The following is a 21091-nucleotide window of genomic DNA, read 5'->3' as shown; positions in this document are numbered from 1 at the left end:
ACTGACACCCACTACAATTAACAGCAGCTTTTGAAGTAAGAAAAAGTTATCAAGAATTTTGAAGGTAGATATAGCTATATCCATAGTGCCTACAAAAATAATGACTGCTGAAAGTATGAATTAATATAATTTTAACTGATGTAATTTAAAGTCTTCTAAATAACAGTGAAAACTGTAAGACACCACAATCTCACTCTGCAATGGATGAGTTCTTTGGAAAAGAAAAAAAGAAAAATTATGAAACAGATAATAGGCAGGAGAAACTAGTTCTAGTAAGCCAAGGTTTAATTTATCACATGCAAAACACTGATGTAAAGTATGGAATCTTCATATACAGCTCAGAAACAAAGTGACATTCGTATCCCTGATTCATTACTACATATGTAATCCAGACCCAAGCCGGCAGCTCTACCTAGTAGTGGCAACAGTAAATTTTTCTTGCTTAGCTTCTGCAGCACCATACATAATAGTCTTCATACAGAATAAGACATTCACAAATTCAGCATGATATTTTAAGATACTGACGATTAGCAGTACTGGTTATCATTATCAAAGTGTCAAAAGAGCATAATTTGTTAGGATTCTGAATCATTGAAAAAAATCTGAAAAGGCACATATCTAAATACTGGTCAGTAAGAGTCAGGAAAGTGTTGACAAAGGAACACATCATTAGCTTGCTTTCCGCATACATACCGACGGTTGCTGTAGTACGTAAATCCTACAAAAGGAAGTTGGTTGCCCACAAATGCTTTTGGTATGGGAAATGTTTCTTCCTCTCCTTTGTCTTCTTCCAGATCATCAAAATTACTAGTGTCAATGTCACTACTTAAGTCAGGCACAACCGGTGCTACAGCTATTAAAAAAGCAGAATAGCATGATAGCAATCATTGTATTACTCATGCGACACAACCAAGAATTTTTGGAGACAATTTCTCTTTGGTGTCTAAGAAAACTCTTTCCTTGGTACAGAGTAAATAAAACTTTGAATTCCATTAGTAAGAAATATGGCAGTCCTTTTACTAACATAATACTTAAGTAAGACAGATCACTGCCTCTGAGAAAAGCATTATACTTACTGTCTCTGAGAGTTTCCCAAGCCCATTGATCATTTTTGAAGAAAAGGTGCCGTTTTATTTCTTCTACGCCATTTCGTCCTAGCCTCACTTCCCTGTTAAAGAGTGTTTTCATTAAGCATGGAAGATTACATAAATTATCCTGCAGCCTCATTCTAAGGCATAATCTAACAACAAAGACAAAAAATTACCTCTCAAACTAAGTAAGAAATAGACATATCTCCAAGTTTTCATATAAAGATATCTATAGGAGCACAGCAGCTACATTTCAGAACACAGTCTGGTTTTAAGTCTGGTCCATAAGTCCTGCTGCTACCATTTCCACCATCACAAACTGGCTATGCAGCTGCCAAGCAGCAGCTAGGTTCCACTTTTTCTAGGAATTCATGCTACCGTTTCAATCCCAAGCAAGCCCAGTGAACACAGCAGCCCCCCTCCTTCGTAGCAACAGTTCTCAAGCAAAGGTTAATGCTTACATTAGTAAGTAGCACAGGTACAACAGGAATGTAGTCACAAAGTGAAACAGACCTAACACACACATTTCAGATGGGCTTCCTTTGAGCTGACTCCACCCTGATCCTGAATGCCTACTAAGAGCTAGGGGCACTCCTGAAATGCACCTTTTGCTTTAGCTTCACCCAAAAGGAATCTGTTTTGCATGCCCCTCAGCGCTGTGCAACACAAACCAAGGTAACAGTAGCTGTTACTAAGGAGTAGCACTTCAAATTTATAAGGTAAACATACCCATAGTAGCAGCTACCACCATAAAGAACAGCAGTAACCATTGGTGACTCCTCTCCCAAATGCTCACTTCCATTGAGCAGTTTAGAAACCCACACAAAACAAATATATATTAAAAATATATATATACACACATATGTTTTTTCAACATGAGAACAAGTTCTCTTAATGAAGGCTTACTTTCCTTTTGAGTAAAGTTGAAGTCTTACCTATCTGTTAGAAAGGCACAAATAAGATTTTTCGCCTCTTTAGAAATATCATTGTCATCAGGGAAAGTAAGGGAGTTCTTATGGTTCATAATCTTACTGTATGTTCCAACCAAAGAATCTGCATAAAATGGTGTATCACCTGAAAAAGCAATGAAAACATTAAAAAGCAGATCAAAAGTATTGTAGATTTGATTTATAATATTTTAACTACATATGCAACAATGGAAGTAACTAAGTGAACAAGAGGCAAGGACAAATACTTGCGAAATGTGGTAGAATATTTCTAAAACATATTCTATAAATACCATGATCAGTAAACCACAGCTTATGTCAGAAGATTAATAAATTAAACAGTTAAAAACAGTGATTTTAACATAGAGACTAGTTAAGTAGTGCAGGCAGTTCTGATTACCCTACTACTCACCTACAAGCATCTCATACAAAAAGACTCCAACTGACCACCAGTCACATTCTCGCCCATAGTAACCATCACCACCCTGGGACTTCAATACTTCAGGAGAGATATAGTCTGGTGTTCCCACAGCCGTATCACATCGTACCATACCTTCCTATAAAGAGGAGGAAAACAGCCAGGCCCAAATATAAGATCCAAAATTGCAAGCCATTTCCAGGAGTTCATGCAACCGAAGCAACATCAACAGATCAACATGAATTTTTGTCAACAAATGTTCTTTTTTGAATGGGTATTTTAACATTTTTAAATTCTAAGCTACTAAATCCAGAACAAAGCACCAGATTTGTCAAATACAGTGAAAGTTACTTTTAAAACCTCAGTTAATATCCAAGAAGTAATCAGAATTGCATTTAGACCCTGTAAACACTGCACAGCCTCTCCTGCTACTGCCAGTATAAATTGTGTCATGTACCATAAACAGGGAAAGCTCCTCTATTAGCATAAATGGGTCAACATCAGGGACTTTGTTGAGAGGATCAGCTAAAGTGTATGTTTTCACGTCCTACCCAGTATCCTTAATGCCAGGAAGACTAAATGTAGACAGGGTCTTGAAACTCTAAGTAGACAGACTCCAAAACAGGTAACAGGTGAGAGGAACATTTGACATTCCTCACACTCCTGAGAAAGGGCTGGCAGAACAGAGATGAGTCACACAAACTGGCATCTGGAATACTGCAGCTGCAACCACATGCCACTTTCCAGTGCCATTCAGGCACTTCTGAAATAATCCCATGCCATTCCTAAGAAATGGATCAGTAGAAAAACTTGCATAAAAATACATAAGTAAATACAACAAATATAAATCCAGTGTTGCAGATGCAGAACATCCAGAATGCTCCTAAATTAAGCTCCTGTGCAAAGCCGTTTCCCTCCCACAGAGTAACCTTCCTCTTTCAAAACCCCAGACTAGGCTCAAGACTACTCAGCTTGCTTTGTTTAGAACAGCACAAATGTAATGTGTTGTTGACACAAGTTTACTTCTGTAATGCTAATATACAGCAAAGTTGCATAATATTTTTCTTTTCTTTTTTTGGCACTTACAGCTGAAACCCTAGGATAATGGTTTTTTGTATTTCAAAATTCCTCATTGTTAAGAGCACAATCAGTCAAGGATAAATCTGTATTAAGACAAAATAAAGCCAAATTTTGTGTAGGCTATTCCACTGAAGTGGACTGTTTGCAACTTGAGGCAAGTCCTTGAATTTGCACACATAACCTGCACTTGGTTTTCACTGGTGCCTTTTATTTATGGCAAAGTGGCTAATTACAGTGATTTATTGAAAACTCCTGGAATACAGTGAGAACACAATGTACATATTACACAGACACTATTAAGTACCATGTATTTCAGGTTGTTTTCCTCATATGTATGTGCAAGCTGACACAAACCAGATTTTTGTGTAGGGACCAACAGTGCTTCACAGTATGTGAAATAATGTTGTAAAATACTTTTTTTGTGACCTCAGGATACATTTTTTTAACATGAATAATTCTATTACATTCTTTAACCTATTTCCTTTGGATTTGCCCATTCACTACATCAGCATATGGCTAATAGGTACAACTGGGATTCAGTGACTTGTACGTCAGGTGTGATTCTTTTATTACTGACATGCTACGTAAAAATAATATCACTTCTTTGCATTAAATTTTGATTAAAAAAAGACTTAATCCAGAGGATCTAGAGACAAAGACTTGACTACAGAAAGTTCCTCTAGGAAACTGTATATAAGTTGATACTGTCCCTACTTAAAAAACCATTTCTGCATTCTACATTTCCATTGAATAGGATGCATAAAGAATAGTAATGGAAACAGAGTGGAATTTTTTACTTTTCTCATCTAGCTAAAAATCTTTCAGTATATTTTCTTTTCACTTTTAAGTATGTTTTCCTTTCACAAACAGGGAAGTGAATTTAAAAACATGTTTACCTTGTTCATCTTCATACAAGTACCAAAATCTGCTAGTTTTAAATGACCAGCTTTATCTAGCAGCATATTATCAGGCTTCACATCTCTGAAAGGAGAAAAATATATACATTTGAAAGTAAATAAATCAATTTAACTTATGAAAACAATAATAGTCAACTATTTTTCAGATACAACATTGCAAGGAAAACCACCAACATGAAAGCACAACTATTTCCTCCGGGTTTTTTCTGCTTTTTCTAAGTGTCATGTCCAACACAAACTGCTGAACTACAACATTTCAAAGAATTATAAAGGATGTGGGAATATAGTCTCAAGTCACCAAATTTAACAAATCTGGACATTAACGTTGAACCTCAAGTTCCTAACGAACACTCACTGGTTGAAGTACCTCTCCACTAGGATCTAGCTACAGAAAAAAAAACCATTCTGGTTCTGAGTTAGCTACCTCAAACAGACCTTGAAAACATAGCTTCTTCTCTGTACCACTTCTATTTATGGGAACAAACAGATGTCATTTTCAGAATCACATTAATGTGAACAAATATTTTTCCGTGGCTCAAAAGCATTGCCTTATGCCCTTTTCCACAAAGTACTTTTGTTATAGAAGTTTTCATAAAGTAACTGGTAATTATTATTAAATATACTGAAGCAGAATAATAGTAGGAAACAATTACGAAGAAAGCATAACATGAATTTCAGAAGAAAGTATATTTCTGGGACCTCAAAGGAAAACTCTGGCCATAAGTGTGAAATGAAGCGCAGTGGAAATATATCAGTATAATCACAGGATAATTTTGGGTGGGAGGGATTTTTGTAAGATCCCTGGTTCAACTGTCTGATCAAATTACAGCTAACAAAGTTAGATTCAACTTCACAGTTATATTAGGTTCCTCAGGGACAAATCCAGTCAAGTTTTGATTTTTTTTTCAAGGATGGAGATCCCACAGCCTCTCTAGGACTCTCTTGCTCTGTTTCATCACCCTCATAGTGAAAAAATAATTCCTAATGAAAGGCTAGATATTCCCTTGCTGCAACTTGTGTCATCCATTGCCTTTCATGTTTCCAGTGTGCAACTTCAAATCTGGTTCCACCTTTTCCACAAAGTCTTGCTGGGCAACTGATGACTGATGCTTTCTGTCTCACCTGAACACTGTTCATGTTTTGAATGAAAATGTAGTGCTAACCCCAGCATCAACCCTCTGAGGAACTGCTGGTAGTTGACTGGACATTGTGGTACTGAGCACAACCCTTTGTTCTACCTATTCAAACCTTATCTTTCCCATCTGGCTACATGAAAAACCTTGCTAAAGTCCAGACAAACACCAGACACTGCTCTCCCCTCATCAGTGGAGCCCATCTCATCACAGAAGGCAATCGGGTTGGTAAAGCATGCTTTACCCTTGGTAAATCCATGCAGGTTGTTCCCAGTCACTTTCCCATCCACGTGTTTGGAAATGGTTTTCTGAGAATTTACTCTGTAAGATTCCCAAAGACTGCCCTGAGGCTGATCAGCCTGCAGTTCCCCTGATCCTCCCCTCCTTTCCCTTCTTAGGGCAAGATGGGTGCACCATTTGCTTCTTTCCAGTCATGAGGAATCTCCCAATTTCTGCAACCTTTTAAAGGTGACAGAGAACAGTCTTATAAGGATACTGGCCAGCTCCCTCATGACCCTTGGTACATCCCACCTGGTGCCTTGGTTGTGCAATATATATGTCCAGTTTGCATAACTGGGACTCAGCTTGATCACCCTCTGCCACAGTAATGCTTCACTCTCCCAGGCTCTGCCGCTAGGCACAGGGACCTGAGGGGCCTTAAAGCAGATCTTATCAACGAAGGCTGAGGCAAAGATGGCAGCCTCAACCGTTTCCGTGCCCTTTGTCACTAGGTCCCCGATCCAGTAAGCAGTGAGCCCACATTTTCATCAGTTTCCTTTCATTCTTCAGATTTGATCAGACTCACACCAGTGGAAAACAAATTCCAAAAGATCTGGTGGCTGATGTCAAAATAATCTAAATTTTCAGGAAAAAAACTTGCTGTGCTGCTGGCAACTTCTAATGCCTGCATTCTAAAGCTTCCAATACACACAAACAAATGGTTCGTTCAGCCAGACAATTTAACCATTAGATGTAGCATAGCTACATAATTAATGATGCCCTAGATCTTACTTGAGCAACAGATTAGTAGTTTGGTTTGGTTTGCTTTTGCTTTTTTTGCAAAAGCTTATGTGTTAACACTGATCTTCTGGCCAGATTACAAACTGAGAATATTTATACTATGTCTTCCTCAAAATCTCCCTGTATTGCCTGTTGAAAAAATTATTATTATGCTCCTAGTTAATACAACTGAAAGCTAACAACAGATAAAAGTTCAAATATCAAAAAGGAAACTTCTCAACCTATCCAAGAAGTGACTACATTTTGCTTTAGGGCATGTACATAAAATGAAACGAAGTCAAGTCTCAATCTTCCATCTTGCCCCTTATAAGAAAACATGTGGCTGGGAGATTTTCCTCACAGTGTTCACAGATTCTTGTTTAATGGGTCACTGATGCCAGCTGAGGCTTCAAATGCAGAACAGAGTGTTAATAATTCCTAACAGCAGATACTACTGCTAACAAATTCCCAAAACAGGTTTTTCTAATCACAAGACAAGAACCATTTCAGGGCCAACATGTTCACACCACTTTAGTTCTTGTATCTCTTGGTGAAGTGGGACAATTTTATCAATCCCCAAACTGAGGAACATCAGCCTGCTGAAAACCTTTATTTTGACTGTATCACCTTAGACTAGTAGTTTCTGATGGCAAGAACCTTTGAGGTTGTAAGATGAAATAATAAAGAAGTAACATCATAAATTTAAAAAATGCCTAAACAATTACTGAAGTCATGCTGGCACACCAGCAATAAAACACTATGTAACAGCACTTTTCTCTTTTTCACCTGTGTATAAAACCCATTGAGTGAATTGCATCTAATGCAAGTACAACTTCAGCAGTATAAAATCTTGCCCATTTCTCCGGAACATCGTAGTTGCTCATTAAATTCACAAGGTCCCCACCAGGCATGTATTCCATCACCATGTAAAGGTAACGGTCATCTTGGAATGCATAAAATAACTGTAAAAAGCAAATAAACAAAAACCAAGTCACTCAAAGTTCCAGTTATCTTTAGTCTTTTGCATGTTGGAAATCAAAGGAATTTCTGCACAACCTGATTTACAGAGTAACAGAATTACTACAACTACTGCAGCAGCTTTGCAGACCTCCTGAAAAGGAATTAATCTCTAGGTAAATTTCAGCCAGATATCCCATCCCTTTATATGACAATGATAACAAATTAAGATTAGTGAATTTGGTACAATAAACTTTGAGACAATTTCAAAGAACGCTCATTGCGTAAGAGGAGAAAATGCTTCCTTGTTCACTGGGGTGCTAGCTGATAAATAGGTAACCATAAATCTACTGTGTTGCAAACATCTGCCTGATTCTTTGTGTGTTATCACTAAATATTTATTATTCTATTGTCAATGTATTTATTGTTTAGCAAGCGAGCCTAAACTTTAAACAATTAAGTACAAATATTTCCCTTACAGTTATCAATGCTCTGCTCAACATGAGTAGTGCAAGTAGTTTTAAGTTTCCTAACTTAAAACCTTTTGAAAATCACAAAAGTACTGTTCTGGACAATCACTCCCAGATAGATAGTAATGTAGTTACTTATTTGATCTAGGTAAATTTGAATGCTTTTGTTTAATTCTAACCTAACAGAAGAATTTACACGCTTAAGGGTAAGAACAGTTTAAATGAACAAGTTAACATGTGCACACATAATGCATGATGATTGCTTCAGGCTTGCTCCTTATAAACTTCAAAGGCAGCAATGCCTCCCAAAAAACTGTCAGTGATAACCTGAAATGAGGAAAAAATAACCCGAGTGGGTGTAATTTGCAGTCAAATACACACACAGAAGTTAGAATATACAGAAGTTGTGTCTTAAGCATATCTTTCTGGTATGCTGGATGCCTCAAGAATTACTAGAGCACAGGCTCACCAATACGTATCTGGCAAAGAGTTTTAATAATAAACAGAATAGCTTATCTTGTAAATGTTATGACAAAATACAGTTTTGAAGCAAGTGCAGTATCCGCTGTCCTAATCTTAATAATATATTTGCCTGGCAGACCAACATAACCAAAACAGGACTTTGAAAAGCTAAAAATGAAAACATGAATATCCAACCCATGCAGTGTTGTAATGAAACTATTCTACAATGACAATATTTTAAAAAGAATATCACTATACCTGAACAACCCAGGGACTGTTAGCAAAAGCCATAATATCCCTTTCTTCCCAGAAGAATGCAGAATCTGATCTTTTTATCATCTCAAATTTGCTCAAAAGCTTCATAGCATACACTCTCCTTGAGGATTTATGCCTTACCTATGAAGACAAGCGTGATATACAGAACACATTAATTTGCCACATGAACACATGAAGAACACCACTGAATATATTACTTTTCCTGCTTCACTATTTAACAAGTTTTATAAGACTCTTCACATTTTTGTAAAAAATTATATATTGTAGGTATACAGGATAATTACATTGCATATCTGAACAATATATTCATTGGTCTTGAAATACTTGCTAGGACTATTCAACACAGAAGCCCACAGGCAAAACAGTCACTTTGTGATTTGCAGGTATGTGTCTTTGAAAGGACAATTATTGGCACTTTAAATACTATAAAGTTAGAACTATAAGCATTTTCCAGAGTTCAGTAGCAGAAATGTATAGTTGCTGCCATATTTCCAGTTTCTCCCGCCAGTTCTCACTTCAGTAAAGCAGAATGAACAATCCTGGTTGCTAATCTATCACAAACACACATTATCTGTCATCTGTGAGAACTGTGTCCACAAAAATCTAGTGTAGTCCCTTAACTGGCAGAAATTCTTCTAGTCCTGAAGATTTGTTCAAGTGTCCCTGTATACAGTGGCAAAGGCTAATTTTCTTTATTATAAGGAATACATGTTCCATTTTATTTTAATAGAGAAGCATGACTGCAATGCAAAACAAGTACTTGTGCACTTTGAGAGTACTGAAAGATGAGATTCTCAAAAACATTTCCATGGTATAAAAAGAAAGAAAATTTCACTGAGCTACAAGCTATAATATTACAAGACTGCATCTTCTGAACACTGTATTCAGAAATAGATGCATGAGCAAATACAACAGAATAGATTGAAAAGTACAAATAGAAACATAACTTACCAGCTGAACCTCCCCAAACGCCCCTCTACCGATCACCTTCACCACTTCATAATCTTCAGCTTTCATGCGCAGATCTCTCATTTTATTTACTGTGTCTTTATCTACATAAAAGAAAATTCACATTTCATATATAATCAATTTAATTAAACCTATTCATCTCACATCAATTTTCATAGTTATTAGCAGATGTGCTGCTTGAAGAGAGGACTTCCTTTGAACCTACCTTCCGATTGGAAGCCCCTCTGCAGAATGCATGACCTCATTCTCATTACCACAGTAACCAAAACCTGACATAAACATAATGCAATGACTACTGTACAATCAAATTACTGGAGATCTTAATTTGGGAATTTCTTTTAAAATAATTACCTGCCAAAAAAAGCTATGCAAAAATTTCATATCCAGCATGATCTTGCTTGTAAGCTGATCAGTATAAAAAGATTATTTCTGGATAAATATACAACACATCTGAGAAAATATCATAAAATACAGATATGAGACACTTGAAGGAACTCTTTTAAAAAAATAAGCTTTCACTTTTATGCACTTTTATTATTCTAATACAAAAAAAGAGTAGATTTTAATTTAAAACATGCACTGGGAATCATTGCAATTATTTATATAAACCTGTCATTCTATAAACTACAATAATTTACAAACTCCCAGTGGGCAGATATTCTAATTCCAAATTTGGTCAAAGATTAAAACGGTCTATTTTAATCCATATGGGTCAACACTAGCATGAGATTACATGGAAAAGCTTCATGCTTCAGCATTTCTAAAAGCAAGGAACATCTACTAAAACAGATATGCATCTAATAAAATAAATTATGCAATGATATTTTGTTTTCAAAAATAATATTCTAAACTTAAAAGCCAAGCTTTGAAATAACGAAGGACAGGGGAAGAGAAAGAAGAAGAAATGTCACTTTTTAAATTCATATTTTTAAAAAAATTAGTAGGCAGACAACACAAAATTACTGTTAGATTTCTACCTACACTGGCCATTGTCTAAAACAAAAGCAGCATACGTACAATTAAAATTCAGTAAGATTTTATTGCTGCAACAAGAACAAACATAGCTTTGTTTGAACAAGTACTCCATGGCATTACTGTCTAATGTAATGCCATCCCATTACAATGCAGCATACCACTAGCTGATTTCAATAAAATATATTGAAATGGTAAATTCTGACAAATTATTTCACACAAGGATCAAAATATTCAGTAATTTGAAAAAAAATAATGAATTGCCTTATTTGCCCTGGTGAAAACTGACCTATAGTGGAGGATGAGTAAGACTGCAAGGAAGTAAAATGCAGCAATTCTCACGACAACAATTTTCTAGTTATTGTGAACTTACTGCCTAGTAATCTCACAACAGGAAATCTCGCAAAAGAAAGGCTGGCACAGTACAAATCCTTTAAGTGGTTTTCAATCACAAGCCTCACCTATGGCCAAAACTGAACTAAGGAAAATATGTCTGAAGAGCAATCTAAACTAAAGATTTCTAAATAATGTAAACCGGGCTTCTGAGCAGTTGCAAATTGCAATTTACTGCTTGAGAGACATACTAGTGCTTGATTATCTTCAGACAGTATGTTACAGTAACAACAGTGTTGAAAATTCAGCCTCCATATGCTAAAATCTGTTAAACAAGGTTTATCAGGCTGCAGCATATTTAAATAGGCAGTTCCTTATCTCTCACTAACAGCTTACACGGTATGAACAGGTAGGGTAGCTCCCATGGCAAACGACTGCATTCTCCAACTTGCCCTGAAGTTTGATTATAAGCTTAGATGCTGTCTTGAAATAAACTGAGGCCCTGCTGCAAAGTAGGGCTCTCAACCATCTTTAATGTTGATTTCTTTATTCTTTTAACTCTATATGGTAGAATATTCATCAGGTTCTACATTTGCAAAAACAACCCTCATGACTTTAGGCAGTAGAAGCAGATTTTGGAGGCTCCACAAATATACAATGTAAACAAGAGAAAAATAAAAGGGTATAAGGACTGGCTTATAGGGCAATCACTCTATAAAATAAAGGAAGCAAGCTCCCATTATATTTGCAATCTCAAAATTTATTTTTAAGTTCTAGAACAATGGTGCAAACTGTTTGGATAGCTAATACTGCAAAAAGATATTTTAAACAGTTTTCTATTAGAACTAAAATAAATATGAAAATGTTCCTATATGTCTTTTTTTTTTTTTTTTTTTTAATAGAAATATGAGATAAACTAGGCTTCACAGTTCCCTCTAAGGACACTACTCACACATCCACAGCTTGCTTTCATATTTCAGTAAACACAGCAAGATTAGTGTTCTAGAGGCAGTTTGAAGTGAAATAATACGGTCTATTCTCCACCTTCATATTACTTCAGGTCACATCTTGCACAGTATATAATTTACACCTACAAGATATTCATTGTCAGACCATAAAACTAAGTTTTCTCTTCCTTCACTCAGCCCCAATTGCAAAAGGAAGGCTATTTGAGACTCACTAAGGATTTCACTATTCATAAAAATTACATTCAAGTTGTCTGTTGCAATGAGTATTTCCTTTGCCTAATACAACTTCTCTTTTCTCCAAGAGTTTCACCACGCCTTCTCTGTAAATAACTGAGTACACAATGTACGATATCAAATATAGTTTGAACTGTGAAAAGTTAAACAGAAGATTTGAAACTAGGTCCTTCAGCCACCAGTTTCCATGCACGTGAGGCATCAAGTAGATCTAGTGGATTCATATATTCCCACAAATGGGGAATAATATAAAATAAAACCCACAAGTTTACTATCATTGCTTACAGTTGCACCAAGCAAACTATTTGAAAACACCTTGGAAACAGAAACAAAAACATAGATTTCAATGAAGCAAAGACAAAAGTTATTTTAATTAAATTACTTTATATTTGCCACAAAAGCCATTCATTACAACATTTAACTGAGATGCTTAAGCTGGTAAAAACCTAGTAACATTAGTTTAATTTCAAGGCTTGCCTTTTTGGTTTGGGGTTGGTTTTTTTTCTAAGTACAAAAAATTACAGAACTATGACTTCAATTAAAAACAAATCAAAATTATTAATTTAAAATGTTATTACAGGGTAGAACGTGCAGGAAATCTTGTAGTGGAAAAATATAGTGTAAATACAGAGAAGAATTCTGCAGACATATCAGCTGCATGCACAAGTAAATACAGCAGTATATGAAGTTTATGGAGGAATGAAAAGAGACCTTTTACACTAAAAGTCTACAAAACACATGCTCCAGTCTGTCAGTGAACAAATTTTTAATATGATTTCTTGATGCTGTATACATGTTATGTCATTTTACTGTTAATTTCTTATTATATATGAGCACATGAAATTTCAAAGCAAGCTATGGGAATCCAGAAGGTTGCCAATGACAAAGATAACAAGCCTTTCTCTTAAAAGGCTTTGTGCCTCTGAAAACAATGCCATTTACAATGGCAACAAACTTGGACATTCAATTGCTGGTGATTAGATTTCTATAGGGGAAATAAATATTCAGAATCTTGCACCCAAAAACTTCATGCACCCCAAATCCCTAGTTGCCTTTCAAAAAGCTAAAACCACTTTTATTTTTTATTTTTGCTGGCATTTGTAATATTTTGTTATTTAGGAACTGAAACATTAAATACTTACACCTGTTTAAGAAGTTATCAATGTTTTTGTTTTTTCTTAAGGCAGGAAAATCCAAGTCATATACCAAAGCATCTAATCCGTCCTGGGGGAGGGGGGGAGAAACAAAACAACAAACAACCAGAAACAAATGAGCAAAATTAAGTGTTTGGAAAAATAATTACACATGCTGCTAATTGAAGAAACAAGATAAAAACAGTTGTCCCTATCAATTTTCCATACAAATTAAATAATCCACATTTATGTAATGATTCAGTTAGCAGTTACATGAAACAGCTGTTACTCCTCCACTTCCATTGGACTCTTCAAAACTTAATTTCCATCCATCCCAAACAAAATATACTTCTATGACTTATTAACTACCTTAATTAGCTCCACATTTACATGACAAAATAATTTTTTCCAGATATGAAAAGAACAAACAGCAGCTCTAATAAAGTTCAATAATGTTAAAAAGTCACAGTGTATCACACAGTAGGCACTTAAAAATTAAGTGGCAACTGGTAGGACAATGATGGAAATTTATTCATTTTATTCAATTCAGAGGGAATTTTCATTAACAAGGTATTGGCTTTATACGTTCTAACTTAAATCTATGAATGAACAGTCACAGGCCCATCTGGCATTACTACCACAGAATACAACCCCAAAACCAAACCAAACCAAACCCCCACCCACCCCCAAAAAAACCCCAAACACCCAGAAAAATACAACCATAACAAAGAAGAAGATACTTTTAAGGTCTTGTTAAGTGCCATAAACTTCCCGACTTTTATCTTAAGTCTAAATTTTACAACAGGTATACATGATTCTTCAGTGGATTGCGTCTTCCCAGAGAAAAACTAAACCAGGTATTTTGATTGAAAACCACAGATATCGTATCTAATGAAAAATGGTCAAGTATTCTAGGGAATTATATCATGAAGAATCAAACAGAATTAGGCAGTCTTCTTTCCGAACTAGGTAATGTTTAAATGACAACTGCAAAAATAGAAAGGAAATACAAATTGACAATGTTAACAAAGCACGCCAGGGAGGTACTGCTACTTACTTGTCTCATTTGTACCTACATGTCTATGCTGTCTGTTATTGACCTGTTGGAAGTAAGATATTAGGTCAAAGATATCTTTGATCTGATCAGTTCATAACTGATTAGACCTAATTTGACCATTTTCAGCTGTTATAAAATTATGCAATATAGGACTGAAAGCTGATCCATCAGTCTTTGACCATTACATCCATCAAATAACTATGCCTGAAGGAAAGCTAGAGTATAAGCTTTTTGAAAGCTTATTTTCCAGGAATATATATTAGAGAACACACTTGATCTAGATTAAAAGATTAGCCTTTGTTCCCTTGCTTCAAATTCAAACCTATTTTTCCCCCTCAGTCTATAGGAGATTTAAAGCTATAAAAAATAAAATGCTATCAAATGAACATTATTTATAGGCTTGCAGTCCTCACTTTTGAAGTGCCTGAGATAGAAATTATTTACTTCATATATAATGAGAATAAGCAGTAAAATTATACTAGAATTTGAAGGAAGTAAAACTACAAGGATAATCAGAATTACTTTAAAGGCTGGATGACATTAAATTTGCTAAAAACATTCCTGTTTTAAGTTACCGCTCCATACAGTGGCTTAGTTTGAACTAAGAAACATTACAATGAAAATGATAAGAATCAAGAAAAGCATCACAATATTTTCACAGCACTTAAATAAAGTCAGGTTTTGCATCTTGACTGTATTAAAGGATCATCTTTTTGGACTTACACTGATGATGAAAAAGGAAAGCAAATCACAATTAAAAAAACATACTGGACTACCTACCTAATGGGTTAGTAATATAAATAAGAGAATAAGAGGCCAACAACTTGGACTCAAGACAGATGTAGAAATAAAGCTGTGCAGGCTAAGTACAACTTAGAGATAAATACTTTGTAACCTACTAAAAGACACCTTTTCCAAAGATAATCTATTTGAAATACCTCATTTTATCCTGAAATTAAAAAGAGGCATACTAGGGAGCCATTACAATGTGCAGACAGTTCTTCCATATGAAACCAACGTGTCCATCTATTCTGCTGGTTTCGTTTCATTCATTACTACTCCATGCTTACAAGTTACAAAAAAATAGATATATGGAGTAAAATCAAAGGTCAGTCTGGAAGCATATACTGCCTCTGGAGCTGACAATAAGGGTGTCTAGGAAAGAGGATATGAACAAGTCCAGCATATGGTAGTACCACTCCGGTGTATCTGTGAGCCAGAAATGGCACTGTCATAGTTAACAGCTCTAGTCAGAATTCTCTTCAGTGATTTTGTCTAAACATTTTCTTTATCTGTTTTAGTCTCTTGCATTTACGGCATCACATAGACATGAATTCCACCTCTGAATGAGAACACTGAAAGTGTACCCCACTTTGAGCTTGCCATTCTTCGGTCACAAAAGGAACAATGACTCTTTATCCACCTGCTCCAAGACACTGTTTTACACACTTCCATCAATTCTTCCTTGGTCATCTCTCTTCCAATTATCCTCGTATGAAAGCTATTCCAATTCCCGCTACCACCGCCCTCCAGTTCTTTCTTTATTTCCACTACATACTTTTAAATTGGGGGGGGGTGGGGGGTGGGGGGGAACTGCAGAGAGTATTTAAGTTGTGAGCACACCATAAGTACACAATGCAGTGCTGTGTTTCCTGTTCTGTTCTTCATTAAATTTTAAGTTATTAACTGAAACATTTGGTTAATTTTTATAGCCACTGTGTACTAAATTAATTCTTTCACAAAACTAGGTACTATAAATCGAAGCTAGTTCGACATTCAACAACACAAGTGCATAAAGATGAGAGGTTTTCCTCCCATGCACTCACTCAACATTCGTAAATGCTGAATTCCACCTACCACTTTTAATCACCCAGGCACCAAATATATTTCTTCTATGCTTTGCTATAGCTTTAATTTTTACTACTCTGTCATCATTAATTAATCATTATTCACCATTTTAGATCACTTGTAACTGTGAAGTAGCACAGACCTGTTAGACCCCCTAACAGACCTCTGTTTTGAATAAAGCGATCGGCTCTCACTTCATTCATTTATCCATCCACAAACAAGCCTAGCCCACAGCAGTTTAGTTCCGATAAAAAGCTTAAATGAAGAGCCTCATCAAAAGCTTTTTGTTATCCTCATACTCAGCAATTACTTAAAGGAGCTCCACTAGGTTTGCAAACCATGACTTTACTCTGCAATACATGCATTAGCTCTTCCCTATCGTAACACCTGTAGGCTTACCTGTTCTGCTACTGGGCTGGGGGCTCCTGCATTATCCACAAGATTTTTTTCTTCAGCAGAAAAAATAATAAAAAAGCTACAGATTTACATTCTTCCTTACCACGGTTGTACAAACAGTTTTAAGCACAAATGTAGATAAACACTAAGGTTACGCACACACTTACATGCCTTAATGAGACACAATCAATTACTAAAAAGATGGATAAATATCAACTAGTCTCAGCATCTCAGCAATCTTACTGTTTGTGTCATTTTGTCCAAAAAACTTTTCTAGTACCACTTTAGCTTGAAAGATTCTGCAGCACGAACCTATAAAGAAGGATTCCAGTATAGGAACTCCTCTAAGCTTCTGTATTAAGAAATGTGCAAAAAAAATTCCTGCAACAGCCTTTTCCTTTACTTTCCGTTCAGTTTTTCTAAAAATACAGACTGCAGTAACACAAAAGTTATCATTAACATAGACATTAACTACATGTTCTATTAGCATTGAATTTCTCAGGCCATTATGCTAACTTCTTTTCATTAGATTCCACTAAAATGTACTGGTTTTCTTCAGTTTGACTTACGCAGCCCAACATTAAGTGGATTTCCCACGCACACGTTTTGACTGTACCTATTTCCAAAGTCATAATGCATCAAAAACTGTCAGTCCTACCATGACTATACTGGACTGCTGCACTCCGTAACTACATTCCTTAATCTGAACACTCACTACAATTATGTAATGCCGTTTTTACTCAGATGTATGAATCAATATTAATGTAATTTTAGAGCAAAATTAACTGTTAGGATATTTCAAAATATACTCCATCAAGCAACTTCAATTCAGCAAAACATTATCTCAGGATTTATAAGTGATATAAAGTAAAAAATACAGTATATGATCTACATTATCAGGGTATAGTTATAGCATCTTTATATTTTGAGTTTTTTTACTTCACACATATTTCATTATGACATAGTATCATCCAGGGGAAGCCTATAATAAATAAAAGTGTATTAAATTCAGCTGAAACTCTGTTATTGAGGCATTTGTTTATTTTACTATTTATCTAGCATTCAAAGAACTAAAAAAACAAAACCAAACTTAATGGGTATTACCAACATACCAAATTTGCATTCCTTGGACTGACTGGCAGTTACCCAAATTTAAAGTCTTTGCTACTTTTCCTTTTTTGGAGAGACCAAAGTAAATCTTAACATCTACAACTTTACCCATATTTTACTTCCTGTATTGTAGTCATTTTCTAATTATTTCTGCAGTACTAAAGCTTCCCTCCATACTTTAAATCGACAAACCTGACTGATCTTGATTTTCATGTGTTCATCACAATTTGTTGTAACGCCCTGTCATATATAAGTGGTCTCTGCAGTAAACTACCGAAACTGAGAGAGCCTATTTAAGTGGTGTAAGCAAGAAGCTAGTTTTTATATCCAATTTTCAAACACACATGAAAAGTAATACCTCAAGTCAATCATAAAAAAAAAAAAGTTTAATTGTTTGCATATCAAATCTTTGAATTGTCAGAGGGACCTGAAGAAGCTGGAAAAACTGGCAAAGAATCTCATGAAGCTCAACAAAAGGAAATGCCAAGTCCTGCACCAGGCACCAGTCATGCTGCAGCGGGGAGCTGACCAGCTGGAAAGCAGCTCTGCCAAGGACCTTGGGTCCTGGTAGACAACAAAGTGACCATTAGCCATCAGCATGACCTCACATCAAAGGTAGCCTTCGCTGCATTTGGCAGAGGATTGCACCAGCAGGTCAAAGGACGTGATCCTTTTCCTCTGCTCAGCACTGGTGAGGCCACACCTGCAGTGCTGTGTCCAGTTCTGGGCTCCCCAGTACAAGACAGACATGGGCATACTGGAATGAGTTCAGCAAAGGTCCATAAAGATGGTCAAAGGACAAGAACATTTCAGCCTGGAGAAGAGAAGGCTCAAGGGAGGAGTCTTACCCATGTGTATAATATGGGAGGGAATGAAGAAGATGGAGCCAGACTTTTCGCAATGGTGTCTGCTGACAGGATGAAAGGCAATGGGCACAAATTAAAAACATGAGATTCCATCTGAACACAAGAAAACACACCTTTTTTTTTTTTTTTTTTTTTTTTTTTTTTTTTTTAAACTGTGAGGGTGGTTAAATACAGGTTACCCAGAGAGGTTGTGGAGTCTCCGGCTGTGGAGATACTCAAAGCCTACTGGACGTAGTCCTGGGCAACCTGTTCTAGCTGACCCTGCTTGAGCAAAGGTATTGGACTAGATGATCTTAAGAGGTCCTTTCCAATCTAAACAATTCCATTTTATCTACAACATCAAGCTATGCTTTTGGTTTGCATAAAGTTAGTTCCTGCAATGAATTATCCTATCAAAATATCTTTTAACTCCCTACCAGTGAGGCAAGTGATGAACAAGACAACCCGTTACAAGGCTTAGGTTTGCGTGATTCAAGTTTTTCAGCCCCCCAAAAAGTCCACAGCAGCCATAACTCCTTTGTGACAAGAACAGACTTTTTCTAATGCCACTGACTGAACCAAGATAAAACCCTGGACCCCTCTTTGATGCTTACTGTTTTGGGGAATACCCTACTGCCACTTCATTGGTAAGGAGAAACACACACGCAGGACTTTCCTCTGGTCCCCAACATTAATACTTTTTTTTTTTTTAGTAATTTAATATTAATTTATTTTTTTTTAAAGTAAGTTTGCCTGAGAAACAAGTACTAAGTAGATCTATACAGCTCACTAGTTTCAGGCAAGAACACTGTTTGAAAGACAACTTTCAGGCCAGTGCCAAGAGTGCTACATTTATCTATCTCTAACCGAGTACACAAAATAGCCCTCTGCCTACTTTTAGATTAATCATTCACTCATTTATTTTGCTGTCCAGAGAACAGAAAACTGCAATTTAGTACTTCATCTTTAAAGTGGACAAGCCAACATAGACAGAGTTAAGACACTTCACTTAAGAATCTTCATTACATTATTAGACAAGGCAAAGTATACAAACTGACATATAAGCCTGAGTACAAGGCGCTTGATTCATCGCCCATTCTTGTTGCCAGCATGATACAATTCTACAGAGCTCATTACTTCCTAATATCTTGCAACACTCATAAAAAGCTTTTGCAAATTTAGGTTAAATACATAGCCTTTCACAATGAAATTTTTTTTAAACTCAGTTAAGAGCCAATAGTTTAACTCAGTAAAGATTTCAAATTTCAATAAAGAGATCTTGAAACCTCAAGGCAGGATTATTGAAAGCGGTACAGATTATTGCTTTAATTTCAGCCTTTTTGAAGTTATTTCATGTGTAGTTGCAAGCTTCACCTATAACACATTCTGTGTAGTTACATAGATAAGTACACATACCTGCATTCTGTTCAAACATCAACTGTTCAACATTTTACTGACAAGTTCCTAGAGTATACACTTACTACATGACTCAGTAAATTATGAATTAATATCAGTATCTCAACACAGATTGAAACACACACATATATATATGTCAAAATACATGCTGTCACTAACACCAGAGCCCACAGACCTCTCGATATTGCTAACATCCATGTTAGCTGTGAAGAAAGCCTCAGGTGCAAGTCTACAGACAAGTATACATACAAGTAGTAATGCTCTTTCACAGGCATATATAGTTTTTCCAGGTGTTGCTGTTTTGACAGTGCAGCAATGAATCTTACCACCTGAAACATATCCTAGAATAAACTAAAATAAAATGCAGTGCAAACCTGTGAAATCAACTTATGTACACTAAGCATGCAAGAGTACTGTCAGTATCCAGTACGCATATAATTCAGAGAGCCTACAAGTCTCAGGTTTCCAATAAAACTGAGGGCAAGTCACAGCTCCTTCACACCAGAGCCCCTCTCTGTCCACTGACTAGATGCAGGAACCTTGGATCCATAGATCTGTTCTGAATGCCACCTAGGCAAGGCACTATTTTATGCCTAAAATTATGGAAAATTCACATTGTTTGAAGATGCATTTCAGACAATGTATTTCAGTAGGGGTTTTCCTCCCCTCCAAACTCAAATTTCTAACGCTATATTACGACACTAATTTCACTACACTAGGGTATTTTATTGTGGTTAATAGTCTTTACAGCCAAACTGTAATTTATGACATTAGTGGTTTATTATTTCAATTAAGCATGAGAATTAATTCCAGGTAATATTACATCTTTAAGAACAACTATCAGATGAGAGCACAGTTTCTTCAAGGGAGCTGAAGAATATAGATCAAAATATCACCAAGAGGTACAATAGATATAGTTTGAAAATAGTTCAGGGAGATGTGTAACAGCAGCAAAAGCTGATTGCTGTGAAGTCAAATTATATTCTTTAATTTCACAGCAAGTGAGATCTCTGGATATTTGCAGCTTATTTTCCTTAAAAAAGGTTTGCTTGCATGGGTTGAT

The 21091-nt window shown here is 35.9% G+C and overlaps 1 protein-coding gene across 2 annotated transcripts in view; it reads right to left on the bottom strand.

Annotated features, from left to right (window-relative positions):
• ROCK1 (Rho associated coiled-coil containing protein kinase 1) overlaps window positions 1–21091 on the bottom strand; it is an 89337-nt gene that overhangs the window by 45927 nt on the left and 22319 nt on the right. Inside the window, exons 2-10 of one of the 2 annotated variants that reach the window (XM_064442907.1) lie at window positions 13366–13447; window positions 9699–9799; window positions 8730–8867; window positions 7369–7544; window positions 4430–4514; window positions 2448–2592; window positions 2024–2162; window positions 1077–1168; window positions 694–853 (exon numbers count right to left, since the gene is read on the bottom strand). In XM_064442907.1, the coding sequence (XP_064298977.1) occupies window positions 694–853; window positions 1077–1168; window positions 2024–2162; window positions 2448–2592; window positions 4430–4514; window positions 7369–7544; window positions 8730–8867; window positions 9699–9799; window positions 13366–13447 (1118 nt within the window). The remainder of the gene's footprint in view (window positions 1–693; window positions 854–1076; window positions 1169–2023; window positions 2163–2447; window positions 2593–4429; window positions 4515–7368; window positions 7545–8729; window positions 8868–9698; window positions 9800–13365; window positions 13448–21091) is intronic. The other variant, XM_064442908.1, reaches the window with a different exon arrangement.

The sequence above is a fragment of the Phalacrocorax carbo genome, chromosome 2 (assembly GCF_963921805.1).
Source record: "Phalacrocorax carbo chromosome 2, bPhaCar2.1, whole genome shotgun sequence".
Lineage (NCBI taxonomy): Eukaryota > Metazoa > Chordata > Aves > Suliformes > Phalacrocoracidae > Phalacrocorax > Phalacrocorax carbo.
This window is presented reverse-complemented; position numbering and strand designations above follow the sequence as displayed.